This window comes from Glandiceps talaboti, chromosome 2, assembly GCF_964340395.1.
Source record: "Glandiceps talaboti chromosome 2, keGlaTala1.1, whole genome shotgun sequence".
Taxonomy (NCBI): Eukaryota; Metazoa; Hemichordata; class Enteropneusta; family Spengelidae; genus Glandiceps; species Glandiceps talaboti.
The window spans coordinates 7,706,956-7,724,967 of NC_135550.1; the positions used below are offsets into that span (position 1 = coordinate 7,706,956).

Genomic DNA, 18,012 nt, shown 5'->3' on the forward strand with positions numbered 1-18,012 from the left:
GCGGGGCACAGGGAGCTCAGGAACAATGTTACAAATACATAGAGAAACAAACAAATCGCCAGGAGTAAATGAAATATCATGTAATATTTGTATATACACTATCCAGTATACTATTGAAATAATATACTATGTTTCTATATACAATATACTATCTATACAAACAACATATTTAGTATATATAGAAACATAAAGAGGAAACATATACTGTGGAAACATAGTATCTTTTTTCCAATAGTATACATGACCATGCACACACACACACACACACACACACACACACACACACACACACACACACACACACACATGTATACATATATCCATGGGTTTAAAATGACATTTCCAAGCATATTTTGTTTTGTTTTGCTTGCTTGCTTGCTTGTTTGTTTGTTTGTTTGTTTGTTTGTTTTTGGTTTGTTTTTTGTTCGTTGTTTACTTATTTGTAACATGGTTCCAGGGCTCCCTGTGGGCGGGGTTCTCTCAATAAGAACGACAATTTATTCACACCACATTGCAAATTTAACTAAAGAGCCTAAGCTGATATGGCCCATACAAGAAACACCAGATGCCTCCCTCAAAGGCAAAACTATAGATTTTTGTTCCCACACACATAGTTGGAATGCAAAACTCTGAGCTTTAGCTCTCACTTGGAGAATTAATAGATATCGTAGCTCCCATTGCGCACAGCATTAATTGTGCAAATGGATCATTCTGACACATGCACTTCTTTACCATCAATGCATATACTAAAATTGTCTGAAATTTAAGGCTTGCGTTCTAAAGATAGTTTCTAATTATCAAAAAGTAATTATATATGCAAATTACACACCACAATTAAAGTTCATCAAACACGTGCATTTGTATAGGTGATATAAATATGGCGCCCTCATCATAGCTTTACTTTATACTTTTGTTTTCTATTACTATTCCCGTAGCTTCATGATCTTGAGCTGTGGTCAGAATTTACGTCAGAATTGACGTCAGGGAGCCCTGGGGAGAAATTGGGGGGGGGGGGGGGCAAGGCACAAATGGGGTGCAAAGGGAAGGGGGCATGAACATTCCGAAATATTTTGCTCAAGATTTGAACCAAATTAAACTTCAGGAGTGGTCGTTTACCTAGCTATTTCCAGAAGGCCAGGGCAGACGGACATATTCCGTATTACGTTAACTTCATACTTTTTTTTATACCGATACAGTAGACTGTCGACAGTCGCTCGCGCCTTTTTTGCCCAAAGTTTTATCTAAACTCCGATCCCGCGCAACACTAGTCTAATCGCAAATTGAGGGCCGAAGGCCCGAGGTCGAGGGCCGAAGGCCCGATACGGCCCTCGATATCAGTTTGCGATTATACTATTACTAGTGTTGCGCCGGACCGGAGTTTAGATAAAACGTAGGGAAAAAGGCGCGAGCGACTGTCGACAGTCTACCGATACAGTTGAAAATGTATATTACAGCTTCGCCGCAATAAAGCCTACATTCAGTGATGAGGTGGGCGACTACCACGCGAATGTGTTTGTGTATGCCTTAATCTCTCTAACCCTTCTAGTCTGTCTGTCTGTCTGTCTGTCTGTCTGTCTGTCTGTCTGTCTGTCTGTCTGTCTGTCTGTCTGTCTGTCTGTCTGTCTGTCTGTCTGTCTGTAGCAGGCATTGATTTACATGTAATACAAACACGATAGTCGGAAACAACAAATGCCTTTTAAAAAAAACCTATAAATTAACTGCAGAAAAATAATTCCCTGTCTCTCGTTGACGCGTCGGATTCAAACCTAGGACCTCTTGACTCCTAATCTCCTAAGATATGTTTTTTTTCTATACTCATGGGGGTATACTAGATATGTTTTTTTTCTATACCCATCACTATCACTTGATAGTGATGGGTATAGAAAAAACAACATATCTAGTATACCCCAATGAGTATCTGGTTATTTCCTGGTTTATTTAATTATTTTATTTGTCCCTATACTTGCAGTTTGTTTGCTTGTTTATTTGTCATTTATTTATTTATTTATTTATTTATTTGTTTGTTTGTTTGTTTGTTTTGTTTTGTTTGTCACACGGTTCCTGTGTCCCCTGTGGCACGATCGCTGGGCGACCACTAGGCGATGCTTGGCGACCCTTTGGGTCGCCCTCTAGTGGTGAACTTAGCAACAGCGCCAGCTCCTATCCTGTGGCTTGACCAACCACAACATCGATGTGAAGTTACATATAGAAAGTTATGAATTCAAACCGAGCACACAGTAAAAAAAAGAAGACCTTACCATGTCCGAACCCTTTATTTCTACAGTGGTTGACGGAATGGCATGATGCATCAATGAATATAAGCTCCAAGAGACAATATGCATACGCTAAGGTAAGACTCGACATGGACTTTACTTTGGGGTGGAATCGATTCTGACAATGCAATGTCCGCGTCCGTCTTCTTTTAGGATTTTGGAAGACGATGTTTTGGGATATTGTACACCGTGTACAAGTAGGACTAAGGTAAGACCATGCATGAATACTGTTAGACCGTTATCAGATTCGATTCTGAATATGGATGGTACTCCGAGAGGCGAGACTTTGGAACTTCGCCGATACCATACCATAAAAAAATGTCAATTTCATACGGTCAGGGGTAAACCATTTGATTAGTGGGGGGGGGGGGGCGATTTGGACACAATTTCTTCGACCAGCACGACAGCAATTTTTTTCAAGCGACAACTAAAATAAAAAAAGCAAATTGTTTTGCCCAGTAGGAATACAGCAATTTTTTTTAGCCCCCCCCCCCCCGGTCAATTATCAAAATCCAGCCAGTTCCTGCCTATCACAGACACATTGTAGTATTTACATATTGCCAATTTCTTTTAAATCTTGTTTACATGTACTATTGAAGGAAAGAACTATACACATGCATTATTTGTTGGTACTTATATCATATTTACTGAATGACAGTCATTTGTAGTTAAAAATCAGTGTTTACTGCATAACTCAAAAACTGCAATACATGTACATAGAGACTCCATTCAAGTGTCTACCCCCATATTATCAGATGCAGTCTATCTTTGGAGAATTGACCTTTGACCTTGACCCTCAGGATCAGTTCTCAAAATCAAGCCAGTTCCTGCCTATCACAGACACATTGTAGTATTTACACATTCCCAATTTCTTTTAGATCATGTTTACAAATAATATGAAGAAAAGAACAATACACAATCATTATTTTTGGTGTTCATGTAAATTTTACTGAATGGCATTTATTTATTGCCACCAATTTCTTTTTAAATCATGTCTCCATTCAGTCACATAGAAGTAAAGTTGTTGTTGTTGTTTTTTTTTTTGGGGGGGCTATGTCTTATATGAAGACTTGTTTTTTTCAAATATACTTTTCCCCTGTGAATTTACAGGCTATCAATTCCTTGAAGAAATATCCACTGCCACTGTCCAGTGGTAAGGAAGCCAAGATACTGGAGGGCTTTGGAGACAAAATATGTAAGATGCTGGATAAGAAACTAATTGAGCATGGTAAACTTTTATATACTCTGTATACTTGATATTAACAAAAGTTTCATTTACACAGTGCACAAACTAACCCTCTTGCCCCTCCCTTCCCAGCTCCTACAAGAATAAGCATTCTTTTTAATGGGGAACTCATTCCTGAACATACATGTACCACAGTGCTTACATACATGTATGATTTTAATAGCATACTAAATAGCTTGGGGTTGGAGGTGGGGTGGATAGGAGGGTTCTTGGCTTGGTAATATGAACAGTTGTACCCTGATGGACTCAAATTACAAGTATCAATTAGTTGTAAATACCAACCAATGGAAGTTGATGAACACAGTAGAGTTACAGACCAGTGTATTATTGGCCCCTTTGATAGGTATAACACCTGGCACTCCTATAAGTTGTAAATACCAACCAATGGAAGTTGATAAACACAGTAGAGTTACAGACCAGTGTGAAGAAAGTGATGAATATAGTTCCAGGACTCAGAATAGAACTAAAGAAAACAACTCCAGAAGAGTGCAGTCAGAGCAGCCAGGGGTAAGTAGAATAAAGTTACAAACATTCAGGGAACTCATTCTATGTAGGTTAAATTGTATGGTACTAGCCATTTCTTGTGAAGTTTAAACTTTTCAATTTCCAACACAACCAACTCTTGGAAAGCTGTACCTGAAGCTTTCGTCCTCTCACTAAGGACTTCATCATCAGACTGAAGTAATTAACATGAACTAGGAACACAGGTGTTAATTACTATGTTGAGAGTCAATGCCACTCACTGTTATAGGAGTCTTTGATGATATTAATATTTGTAGCCTAATTAATATTCATACTGATTAGCAGAACATGAATATTGGTGTTCAGTTATAAGGAGTACAGTTGTACACTGACACTGATATCTGAACCGATAGAAATAGGTGTTCAGAAACTCATCCATGGCAATTCTATGTTTTAAATAATGTCAAAAGAATTTTTCTCAAAACCTTGTACAGGTACACTGGTGAGATTTGCATGAATTCAAGGAGCTAATGCCCGAGCATAGAAATCAGAGAGAATTGAGAGATATGCAGCTATCTTAGTATTATTATCATGTGGAACAAAATGTATGAAAAAGAATTACCATTTTGGAAGTAGTTGAAAGACAAAACATACTGCAGCATTATCATTGATCAATGCATAAATATTACATGTAATGAATTTCTTCTTTTGCTGTCCTCATAGCCAGTTGTCTGTATCACATATTGTGTACTTTTCATGACGTGTAATCTTTTACAGGGAAGATGTCAAAAAACAAGTAGAGGAAATGTTGGAAGTAAAAGGGAATACATTCCGGCATATAGGTCTGGTCCATATGCTTTGATACTTGCACTGTATAATGATATGCAGGTAAGAGGATTATGGAAATTGATGCTGTGTTTTCACAGGGGTGAGAGCTGGAAAATGCTTGTGACCTAAGGGTTTTGTCAGTACTTGTCAAGCAACTCATAGTGCAAAGCCCCCTTATGTCACTCATATTTTCCTTGGCTGAACAAAGAAAAATATTGGGGAATAACATCAAAGTATTCCAAGAAGATAATTTATAGACGTAAACTTTAATTGTTGTTCAGAATGACTAAACAGTATTCGTTTCATTGCCTCAACTTGACGTTTTAAAGACGAGAAATCATTGGCGTTGAGATACCTATGTTGTATTAGTTATCATTTCTCAATGCATTGTGTATTATGATTTATTGCAGAAAGAGAATAGTCGTGGCTATTTGACTAAAGGCGAATTAATGCAAGAGGCACAACCGCTCTGTGAAAAATCATTCTCTCGAGTAAGTTGATTCCTAATCATGTGATACACAGTTCAAGTTCTATCAATAGCCTTGGTTGCTGACAAGACTTGGAATGAGCAATGTTTTCGAAAGTGATGTCACAAGAGGGCATCCTACATGAAGAAAAATTAGTGCTGAAAGCACATGGTAGTACATGAAGTAGTCAACAATATATTGCTAGAAACAATTCTATGTGTTCGCAAATATTAAGTGATGTGTAAGTAATAAGTTAACTGAATGCTTTGAATTGTTGAGAATGCAGTCCCAAAACACGGGGTAATTGTTTTTTATCAATGGAGGTTATACTACTCAACATTATTGCCTGCACTTCAGGTCCAAAAACTGCTAGTGAACAGTGCTCCCAGTGTTCAAACTATAAATTCTGTTGTCTTTCTGATAACTGGATTATGGTGTATTCAACCTAGTTCTGAATCATTGCTTGTTAGCTAAACTAAAATTAATCTGTTTCAACCTGTCAGCTCTAGCTATCTTACAAGTTTCATGTAATGTCACTTTTCCCCGCCACTACGAAGAGAGTGATGTTTGGAATTGTTTTATCTAGCTCTGTTAGTTCATCTGCTGTTATAATTCTAATCATGATATGACTTGTTACATGTTTACAGCCTGATCCTGGATGTCGATATACAGCCTGGTCATCTATGGGTACACTAATCAAGAAGGGATTGATAGTTAAAGATTCCAGTCCAGCCAAGTAAGTAGTGGTACATTTTGTTGTCATGTTGCATTCAGTGCTATCTAGGGTTGATTACAAATGACATCACCAATATGCAAATGTTCACAAAATATGCAAATGTGAACAGACCTACACAAATGACATCACGTCACAGACATGCACACAGCATCCTACATATAATAATTACTGTGTCTGTGACTTTATTTAAATCCAGTTTTTCCCAACTTGCAGTTTTGTGTACAAACAAGTACCCCCTGACAGAGACTCCTAGAGTAATGACTTGTCAGGGATGACGACTCACACAGAGCCCACAGATGCTTTGTTGCATGGCCTGGGTGACTCCAGGTTATCTTGTGGGACTGACTATAAAAGCTGTAATGGTTCCACAGCAACATGGAATGCAGCTTGCAGCATAGCCCTGCCACGCAGTCCCAAAACCTGAATGGGTTCCTGTGGAATTGTGTGTGATTGCATTTTAATTTATGTGTGTATTTGTCTGCATAAAAAGAAAATCACAGGGAGCAATTCCAAGTACAAAAAAAAGTTGTACATTTCAGAATAGAAAAGGCAGCCAGGTTCAATCATACATTTGTTGCTCACCACACCTTTTTTGTCAATTTGTAGGTACAGTCTGACTGATAGTGGATGTATGTTGGCAGACAGGTTACAATCAGTTGTTACAGCACCGTCCAGCAGTGTTGCCAATCCATCATTTACTGTCACAAGTTCATCACGTCTTCCAGATCACACATCAACTGATGAGTCAGGGAAATCATGTTATAGCCAGGACAAGGACCAGGATATGATGTATGTATATGTACAAAGCTAGCATTTCCGGCAGTCTGTCAAAGTACAAGTAATATCTCCAAAAGTCTTGATAGAGTAGTAGCTATTATAAAATGATTGCAAGGAGTCAATGCAGAACACAGAAACTTATCAAGAACTGCATGGTTTGGTGTTAGAATATCACATATATAACAAGTATGCAAACTATGTCCTAAATATTCAATTACAAATGTACAAATGATATCACAAGTGCAAATTGTCACAGATATGTAAAAGATATCACAAACATGCAAATGATATCACAAGTATGCAAATTATGTCTCAAATATGCGAACAATATTACAGATCTGCAAACTATCACAAATATGCCACAAATGTGCACCTTATATTACAAATATAGAAATATCAGTATGCAAATTATATCACAGATATGCAAAATACACCACAAATTTGTAATCAGTGAAGCAAACAAACTTACTGACTGATTACTGCTTGTACTGTACAAATAGATACTAATATTATATCATATTTTTGATATATGTTAGTGATGATTCATCATGTCACACCGGTACACAAAGTTATGAAGACATGAGGCAAGACAAGATGACAAAGAAACTTGAATACTGGTATGTTGATGATGATGGTAATGATGTACAGTATAAAGACAAAGCAGCCATCCTCATTGATGGTAAGTCGGAATGCAGACATTTTTAAACAAAACTTGTCATTCTTTAGTGTCAACATTTGATGTGAGAAAAAGATCAAAGTGATGCTGACAGTCTCTTTAGTTGCAGTAATAGCTTTGTCTTTGTTCCCATTATCAGAAAGACAAAAGATTTTATAGTTTGGCCACTATGAGTGCTGTTAAGAAACTATTGGACCAGAATGAGTCAAAACATTCCACTAACATTGTTTCTAATAACATAATTTTTAGGAACTCAGAGTTGTTTTAGCTATATATTGCTGACTTCTTCATGTACTGCCATGTCATTGTAACCCTTCACTTTCCCTTAAATGGGGTGCTGTCTTGTGACGACTCTTGCAAATATGACTACAAGGTCACGGTAACTAGAATATGGTGTGTTGAATATTCTGACAATTCAAATTTCTCTGGTCTCACCAGGCTCCCCTCCCCCTCCCCATATTAAACAGATCATTCAAGACCATGCATAACAGATCCAATGTTAGGCCTTGCTTTAAAGTAACCTTGACTTTGCAAGATGGTACATGGACGAGTATTTCTAAATGATTTTTTGTATCCAGGATTGCTACTAATGTAACTGCCAATTTCATTTTTGTTTTGATATGTGTATTTATATTCCAGATGATATTGATATTGGGTTTCTGGTAAAGTGTAGAAAGTCATCCTTGGTGGAATCTAACTTGCATTACAAGTTAGATAGTACCAGGAGTGGTTCTAGTCTCTACGTATATGCATATTTGCATAATGATGCATGTGATGAGACATGCCCTCTAAGCATCTCTACAGGTATGTTACTATTTGACAAAATACAAATATTAAACCCTATACATTTTTCATGAACTCATGAAATTTCAAATGGCTTTTCTTACATGGATTTTATAACAGTTTTCCAACATATAGGCTGGCAGCTAATAACCATCTTTGTCTTCCATGATGACAACTTGCCGTATTCATAAATAAATGTGCAATGAATGCAGAATTTCACTCTCAATTTCACCATTTGTTGTTTCTTATGTCGTAAGGTACAGCAAGTCTTAGTTCTGTGTCTACTACCTTTGACCTTCGACCTGACTCTCAACACAGTATTGCATCATCACAGATATCCAGGATGTCTGACGATACTACAACGACATCATCATCATCATCATCTTTATCATTGCCATGTAGAGACTACAAAGCAGAGTTTATTTTTACACCTGGCAATTTTGATATTGTACTATGTGTTGACAACTGTGAAACAGCAGGGTGAGTTTATATCAAAATATTGTATTACGGATATTTGAGTTTTGAATTTGCATAGTTAGTCTGAAAGATCTAGTTGTTGGTCCGCCTATATGTAACCATTCGTTACACCTATAATATTACATAAGCAGAAACAATGACAGATCTTTAGGCTCCGTCCATAGTTTATGTAACCAAGGAGATGGGCATGGTGGATGTCATCCTCTATACTTATACTGGTACTGTGTATTTGTAGTAGATTTTATTGAATGGGTAATACGGAAGGTGTAATTATTACCTATGTTGATTACTTGCATTGGTATATGTGCATACTATTGGTAATTGCACTGGAAAAATTTTGTGAAATACTTGCATGCAAATGTGCCTGCAATTGTTCCACGTAAATACGATCATGTGTTCCTGCACTTATATGTATATTTCTATAATTTGCTGTTTTGGATAAACGTAAAAACAATGATTACAACAAAATATTATATTATCCAGGACAGTACCATCATGTGGCAGTTTAGAAACAGTTTAGAAGCAGTTTAGAAGCAGTTTAGAAGCAGTTTAGTAGCAGTTTAGAAGCAGTTTAGTAGCAGTTTAGAAGCAGTTTAGTAGCAGTTTAGAAGCAGTTTAGAAGCAGTTTAGTAGCAGTTTAGAAGCAGTTTAGTAGCAGTTTAGTGGCAGTTTAGTAGCAGTTTAGAACCAGTTTAGAAGCAGTTTAGAAGCAGTTTAGAAGCAGTTTAGTGACTCTGGGGGAATAATATTTGCACTCATCATGCTTGCAAATGATTTCTGCTGCACTTCAATTTTGCTATGCTCAGGAAAGTACAGCAGCAGAGAACACAACAAGCACTTCTTAAATACTCTGAGTACAGTACACTGGCACTCAAGCATAATGGGGTTCTGTCATGGTGTAGAGTAATTGCCAAGAACTTTAAGGTACATTTTTATTCTGGAGCAGAAACCTTTATTGCATTCCTCTTGCCTTGTGGTATGCTACACTGTAATACAGTCAGTGAGTGTACAGGAATACATTCAAAGCTTTGTGCCTATAAATACAACCAGTGCAGCTCTTTCATTTTAAAAGCTTCTAGTAAACTGTTGCTGGCCAGATGGAATCAAAACCAAAAATAGCTACAATGGTTGTTACGGTGAGATAGAAATGTCCTCTGATATTTGTTGTATTATACACTGTCATATACTATTAGTACTTATGCTGTAATGAAATGTTGACAGGGGTGCTGGTAGCATGAAGAAGACTCTGTTACCAGAACTTAAAAAGAATGGTGTTAATTGTGAAGTGAGAAAATTACAGGTCGGTGATTTCCTGTGGGTTGCCAAGGAACGAATCCAGCCCAAACCAGGTTAGTATAAAAAGTTGATACCAGTATATCTATTACTGTGGATAATGTGCTATGATACAAACTGAAACTAAGGTGATAGATTACACAATTGCAGTGGGTGATAGCAGTGCCTTGGTTATGTGCATATAATCACCCTGTAATCAAGATAGTGTAAACACTGAATAAGGTTAAATGTGCCACCACTTGGGGAAAACTCACTATTAGAAATGTCACCATTCAAAATGTCCTCCCTACCAGTTTATTGCTTAGTGTTTAAATCACATGATAAAATGTAGATGATACACTATATTTCATTCACATAATAAAATCTTGCTTGTATAATGTTGTAATTTTCCCAATTGTGCCTTCAGATAAACTTAAAATATTGATCTAAGATTACTGACTCTATGAGTTATGTTATTACAATATACTCCTGGCAGAAGTCAGAATGGTAGTAGGGTGGGTAAGCATATCACCAGTACATGAATACTGAGAGATGTAATGTTTTTTTAGGTCAACTTCAAATGCCAGTAGCACGGGAACTAGTTTTGGATTACATTATAGAACGCAAACGAATGGATGACTTGGCTAGCAGTATTATGGATGGCCGATTTAAAGAACAGAAGGTTAGTGCAAGTGTAATAGAATAAGTTTTCTACAGATTCATATCTGTGTCCACTATTTGCACTGTTTAGCATTACAGTTAACAGTGACGTAGATAAGGGCCAGTAGCTGGGAAAAACAAGTGGCTTCTCTGCAACTTATTGTTGGCTACCTTTTCAGGAATTTGTTTAAGAATTTTTTGTTTCAACAAGTACATTTTCATCAGTAAACAGATTCTTGAATCTGATTGGTAGATGTTACAACCTCATTGTCATATTTGACCAGCTACTTTTTAAAGTTAGTTACATCTTTGGTTAATAGGGAACTTGCAAACCTGCCATGTTGAATGGCGTGTATGATATTGTGTATGAGACAGTTCTCATGTTTTTTATTTTTGTCATCATTACAACAGTTTCGTCTCAAGAACTGTGGACTACGGAAGCCTATATACTTAGTAGAGGATTTTGGTTGTAGTCAGCATTTGAGTATCCCTGAGGCAACTCTACATCAAGCCATAGTGAATACACAGGTATCTGCTACTACTGACACACCTTGTGGTTGACTTATAAATGGATAGTTATTATAGATTTACTGAAACCATAGTAACTTTAGAAGCGATAATGAAGGAGGGGGGGGGGGGGGTTCCAAGTTAATTTATTTTGTTTTGTTTTGATGCATGTTCATTTAGTTATTGTTATTGCGGGATGTCAAGTTGATTATGTGAGAAACACTGGTGGATTTTACCAAAAAACACTGCACCACCTGTTCTGTAAGATATCCTACCTGTCTATGTTAGACTCAATGTCCTCTATTCTTATTTATCAATGTCCCAAAACGGTCCTACAAGGATGGCAAACCTTACACAGGGGTTTACATACAAATGCATGAATTTATCTCACAGAAATATATCAAAGATATTGTATACCATAATAGTATTAATATGCTGTTACTGTGCAAGCCTTACACAGCACTTTACTTAGTGGATTTTGAATGAAAACGCTACCATGTGCAGGAATACATGGTGTCTATACTGACCTTTAGAAAAACAGTTTTTACATTTTCATAAAAATGAAATATTTTATTCCAGTTTATACACTTTAATTATCAAACCATTATGTTTTCTCCTAACCACCATAGGTCCATTTTGTGTCCTTTACCTACAGGTGATAGATGGTTTTCATATCAAACATACACATGAACTAAAGGAGTCTGTAGCATATGTGACTGTAATGACAAGATATCTACAGAGTCTCTATTTAGTAAGTATATCTCTAAGTCTTCAATCATTTTGAGAGATTTATCACGACTTTTACAACAAAATTCTTGATAGAATCTGAGATTTGAGTGAACCCTAGTCACACTGTATTTGTGGAAAGTAATGATTTATTACATTGATTGAACCTTTGTACGACCAACCAATCAATCAATCAATCAATCAATCGATCAATCAATCAATTAATTAACCAACCAATCAATCAACCAATCAATATCAACCAATCATACAAGTATAAAGTTGGCAAATCTACATACAAAACCCTACCCCTACTAAACTCAGATGGGGTGGGAATGCCCAATTTGGTTAATCAGGCATACTCACCCCATCAGTTTGTTATTCATGAAGTTTATTTTAACACCAATTCAAAAGTATGACTTTGAGAGACTGACACCTTTCCATGCTTCAGAAAAGTTTCTGAGCTGTTCTACTAAATATTGCTACTCCTACCACTGTGACAGCCTCATTGTATCTAAGTTCTGATCCTTTTTAGTAAAGATTGTGTCAACATTTGCAGTGGTTGGCAAGACGTGGACATTCTTGTGTTATTCCTGATAAAAAAGCATCATGAGCCTGTCTAGGGTACCTGTTTTGTAAGTTTCCACACAATAGCACTGTGCTGCCTGCAAAAGCACATCCCAGGGGAGGGCAGACTAAAGTAATAACAGCTCTTGCTGATGATAAAGCTTCTTTTTTTTTAAAATTTTTTTTTAAATTTTTGTGCTGGGAATTCCTCCCAGCGAGTTTCTGTTATGCAGACAAATACACACAAACAAACAAACACAAATGCTACAGAGAGCCATTCGGGTTTGGGACTACGTGACAGGGCTATGTAGCACGCTCTATATCACGTTACTGTGGAACTGTCAAGGCTTTCCCAGTCAGTCCACAGGCTATCCCAGAGTCACCCAGGCCTGGCAAACATAGCACCTGCGGGCTCCATGTGAGTAATTGTCCCCGACTTTTCGAGTCATTACTCCAGGAGTCCCCCCCAAATTCGCACTCGTCTGATGATAAAGCTTTACACAGACGAAAACTACAATAGATGTGTGAACAAATCTCCTGATTGCTAAGTTCGGAGAAAAAAATATTGGTTGTGGTTGTGACATGCTATTGTGCTGAGGTAAGCTTAGTAGGGGCAGTAGGTGATATGCATATTTGAGCCAATAAATACTGCCCTCTAGTGGTGGTAAAGATTCACTTTTGTAAATACAGTCTTCTCTCACCATGTATTGATACTACTAGGAAATAGTAGGAAACTTACACCTAACACTAACACTAACAAGTTTGCTTGTATTTTGTTGTAGGACAAAGCACTGTCTTGTTGTCGTAAGGAAGATATAGAGACTCAGCAAAGTGTTAGCACTGGTCACAATGTATTGATGACATTCACAGAGTTCAATGAGAGTGCTGTCAAGAATAAGGTAAGCAGTGCATGCACTGTCAAGAATAAGGTAAGAAGTGAGTGCACTCAAGAATAAGGTAAGAAGTGTGCAGTCAAGAATAAGGTAAGAAGTGAGTGCAATCACGAATAAGGTAAGGAGTGTGCAGTCAAGAATAAGGTAAGAAGTGAGTGCAGTCAAGAATAAGGTAAGGAGTGTGAAGTCAAGGATAAGATAAGAACTTAGTGAGTGTGCAGTCAAGAAAAGGTAAGTAGTGAGTATGCCACGGTTTTGCAAATAATTGTACTATTATAGAGCATTTCTTGTAGTTTTGAGAATTCAAAGACTTTCCAGTCATTCTATTTCCAGTGTTTCATTGCACAATGTTATTATTTATTGCAGGCAATGACAGTTACTGAAATGTTTGCCAAACAATTGATGCAAGTTAGTGGTTTGTCTGCAGAGAAAGCTAAGTCAATTCTGGAGAAGTACAGAACACCAAAACAGTAAGTCATCTAACGACTGTTATTCAGACAGATGTCACTTTAAAAGAGACCAAAAGATTGTCATCACTAGAGGGCAGTATTCCTTCAAAAGGTCATTGAACTTCTGATAGTAATCACTACATGCTACAGGGCAGTATTCCATGAAAAATTTACATATTAAAGTTCCATCACTAGAGGGCACTATTCCTTGAAAAGGTTTACACATAAATTGTCATGAAACAAGAGGACAGTTTTAAAAGGTTTACTGTTTCAGTTTATGACTAATAATTCTTTCATTTTAGGCTAATAGCAGCTTATGACGATTGCTACAGTACTGAACAGAGGGAGAAACTTTTATCATGTTTGAAATATGGCAAGACGAAACGGTAAGATGTATAATGTACCTCAAAGAATAAATTGAGAAGTGGTGATTCCACTTACAACCAATCCTGTACATGTTTAGTCATATGCAATGGGTAACACTGAAGTAAACCACTTTCTCTATGTGCTACACTCATTTAGAGCATTCATATCAAGTGTAAAAGTATACTTTTTCAATTGGTTTATTTACAAGCCTAGCATGTGGCCTTTCCAATGTGGTCAATTAGCAAATGAAACAGTATACTTTTACACTTGATATGGATGCTATTAATAATTGTGGTACATACAGAAAACGCTTTACTTTGGTGTTATGGGTTGTACTTATATATATATACACACGCACACACACACACACACACACACACATGCATAAAATACTCTATAGCATATTTACAACGCTTTCACTTGTCTAAATAATTCGTAAATCATGTACATGTACTTACAGTAGTGATGCATTCCAGTCATCATATACTCAAATTCAATCTGACACTCATTTTATATGCACACCTGAATTTTACATTATTACATTTTCATTCACATTTTGTTATTTTGTGTTGTTTTCAGAAATATTGGACCTGCACTGAGTAGAGCAGTTCATCAACTCTACAACACTTATGGTGCCCTTCAATAAATCACTGTCAAAATATACTGGGAGGAGTGACATTTGACTGCGGCATATCTCTAGTTAGTCAGCATGGTGCTATGCAATGACATGTAGGATTAACTTGTACCCAAATTTACAATGGTCAATTGATAAAAGTTGTAATTATATATGTTATCTAGCAACATTATTATGTACTTTGTACCGAAGGAAATCTAAATTTAGCTGAATTATTTGCAGCAACTTTGTCCATTTCATTCATAGCCATTCAGTTTTGTATCTACCTTCTTATGCACTGCCAGAGATATATCTACCAACCTGCCTTACAAACTGCCAAATATGTATTTACAATTATTTCTACCTCAGTTCTATTTTTTGAGAAATAAAATACAGTATAGAAATTGAAATGTTGTTACTGTGTTGTATGTTACTTTGATTCATGTGACATTATGGTTGTAGTACTGTCCACAGGGACACGTAATCTTGACAACGAAAAGAGGATTTATATGAGTGAGTACCTATACAGATAAGAAATATGTGATGAAAAAATGTTAATTTGCATACAGATTAGTTGGTACCGGACTTTTTGTTCCCTCTTTCTCCTTTTACCTACATAGCAGCATTTTTAGGCAATAATTTCTTCTGGACAGTAAATCCAACTTACTTTGGAATAGTAAATTAGAGCTGAATGCAACACTTTGATCTGTCTATTATTATAGACCTGATTTCATTATCAGTCGTTGATGTCCCAGAATCTTGGCGGAATAATGTGTACAAAATTTATGTTAGTTGATATTCTTGGTTACCTGTTCATACTTGGTCTCTGATGTATTTTATTTATCCACCAAAACAAGCAAGTCAGAGTAAAAGTAGCAACATATTGGAATACACTCCGGTATTCCATATATTCACCCATACAAGCAAGATTGTGTGTCCCTGTCCAGGTCCAATGAGCATGGGTGGAGGTGGTGTGTGTGTGTGTGTGTGGGGGGGGGGGGGTACTACTAATATAAATTTCAAAGTCATGAAAACAAATTATCGTATCGGTATTAGTTTATTCATGGATACATAGTTCTCAACTCAAACCTCTCATAATTCTGTTATAAGCTTTGTTAAAAGTCTTTATAAAATATAAAACACCAACAAACACAACCATGTCGCCTTTTAATAAATTGTTCATGCAAATGAAATAGCAGAAGACATAGAATACCAGGACACCAAACGGTGCCTTACATTCATCACTGTGTCTTGACGAAGACATTGCCATCACGTATACTTTATTCTGCGAAAAAAAAAAAAAAAAAGTCTTGGTGAAGATTTTGACATTGTTCAGTACGTACGTGTGTTACAGTCGACTGTGTTGCAATGTGAATTAGCTCGAAATAGTGTTCAAAGTCTTGCTTACAACTTATCGGAGAACTATATTAAATTTTTGCAAAACTGATTCAAACTAAATAAAATTTACTCTAAATTCCAAGTTCGAATATATAAGCTTAGACATGGCTGGACAGCGACTACAACATGACATTCAAAACAGTTTCTAGTTTATGAGGGCGGAAAAATTTTCCGAAACATTTTGTTTAGTCACTGACGAAAAAGTGTTGCTATCAATTAAATTAGTGATACTGACAGTAAACCAATTAATATGTTCTAATTCCATTCCAATCTTGTGAATTGTAAGAAGTCGGGATAATCGACAGCCTGTCATTCTGTGGTATTAATCTTAATCAGAAAATATCAACCGCTCTATTGAATACTCACTACTACTCTGGTTCGTGATGAATTATATGGGTTTCCACCGAAGCTATGCTGAATTTAGTGAAACCAGCTGATTATCACAATTTGGAAGGCTTGCAAAAATCTACAATCTGAAATAAAAAAATGAACGTATTTTTCTATCAGCTACGGAAAAAAGGTTTCATAAAAATATAATGATACTTGGATCATGATAATCAATATGATTAATTGGAACAATTGCTATAGATTTTCCGACCGACCGACCAATCAATCAATCATGATGATGATGATGATGATGATGATGATGATGATGATGATGATGATGATGATGATGACTAAATAAGTTATTGTCATTTATGGCAGTGCAGATCTTACCTTTGTGGATCAGCGTCAGAGGTCTACGTGATTTATCTGTCTTTTTGAAGGTGAAATTGGTCGATACGGCTGAAAATGACCAACTATACCATATATGTTGTTAGCGTGAAAAATCAAACTGTACAGTGACCACCTCTCAGAAAAATATGTCACGGAATCAGCTCATTATTAGTGATGATGTTACAAATGATGCAGTCATACTGACAGGAGAATAACAGAACGCATTAGACTATCGAATGTTAGTAATGGAACGTATTCTAATCACTTCTTATTGCTGATTGGTGGAAAGTTTGGACGCGTTATTGAAGTTCGAAATCATTAGTCAAAACTCGAACTCAAGCGCGAACACTCAAATACCATCGCGCCCTCTGTGGTGGCTGGCACTGTACCGTGTCTTATATACAACGGAGAGTACGATGGAGGTGTTTTTTACGTACATATCTTTTGTTTAGAGAGGTAGAATTTTTTTTGGATATTAAGAGGATTCCTCTCCTTATTAAATTTGAAAGTGATAGCGTATGTATACCTGTCCGTACTTCATGGATAGCAAGTCAGCTTTCTTGTATAAAGGTGCACTAGCTAAGCTAAGTACACAACTGGGTAATTGAAATACTATAGAAATCATTACATGTCTATTTTATCTATGAGTGGTATACGTAATTGTAGAAATTATATGATTCTTTAGGGTGCTGATAATCTGATTTTGGGACAAATTGCACCATTATGTGTACTGCTACATAAGTGTGTTTACACACAGGTGATTCAGTATAATACTGTTCAGGATGTACACCATTTATGCATTACGAGTAAGTCATTATGGTTTCAAAAACGTTCCCGTTGCGCGCAGTTAGTGCAGAGTCTTCGATAAAATGAATTCCCCATAAATAACGGAAGACTCCTCCAAGCACAGATATAACTTCCAATGGAATTTAAAGAAATCAAAAAGGGCAAGTTTTCATATACGATATAAACTACTATTATATATGTAAAGATGTCATTAGCGGACGGGTGTATTCAAGTTTCTTGAGGAAGAGCCAAGGTAATTTTGTCACGAAGACAGTAGGCTAGGGGTTAAGCTTACTTATTTGAATATTGAATATAAATCCGACTACCTCGACAGTC

General features: G+C 36.6%; 1 protein-coding gene across 2 annotated transcripts; it reads left to right on the plus strand.

Annotated features, from left to right (window-relative positions):
• Positions 1 to 51: 51 nt before the first annotated feature.
• Positions 52 to 15,098, plus strand: LOC144453333 (structure-specific endonuclease subunit MUS81-like). Of its 2 annotated transcripts, XM_078144601.1 has the most exons (19): positions 52 to 80; positions 2,285 to 2,350; positions 3,384 to 3,501; positions 3,863 to 4,026; positions 4,759 to 4,869; positions 5,220 to 5,300; positions 5,924 to 6,012; positions 6,619 to 6,801; positions 7,326 to 7,468; positions 8,105 to 8,269; positions 8,506 to 8,728; positions 9,947 to 10,074; positions 10,567 to 10,679; positions 11,069 to 11,185; positions 11,820 to 11,915; positions 13,237 to 13,353; positions 13,714 to 13,817; positions 14,099 to 14,182; positions 14,742 to 15,098. In XM_078144601.1, exons 1-19 carry the CDS (start codon positions 69 to 71, stop codon positions 14,806 to 14,808), a joined length of 2,181 nt encoding a protein of 726 aa, XP_078000727.1. In that variant the 5' UTR covers positions 52 to 68; the 3' UTR covers positions 14,809 to 15,098. The 2 variants fall into 2 exon arrangements, with proteins under 2 accessions (XP_078000727.1, XP_078000726.1); XM_078144600.1 differs by lacking the exon at positions 52 to 80 and having other exon boundaries at positions 2,179 to 2,350.
• Positions 15,099 to 18,012: the final 2,914 nt, after the last annotated feature.

Coding starts and splice junctions, on each gene's coding strand:
- LOC144453333 (XM_078144600.1), top strand. CDS start 2,216: ATGAATTCAAACCGAGCACACAGTAAAAAAAAGAAGACCTTACCATGT. Junction 6,013..6,618: donor AAAGATTCCAGTCCAGCCAA/GTAAGTAGTGGT, acceptor GTCAATTTGTAG/GTACAGTCTGACTGATAGTG. Junction 13,354..13,713: donor AGAGTGCTGTCAAGAATAAG/GTAAGCAGTGCA, acceptor TATTTATTGCAG/GCAATGACAGTTACTGAAAT.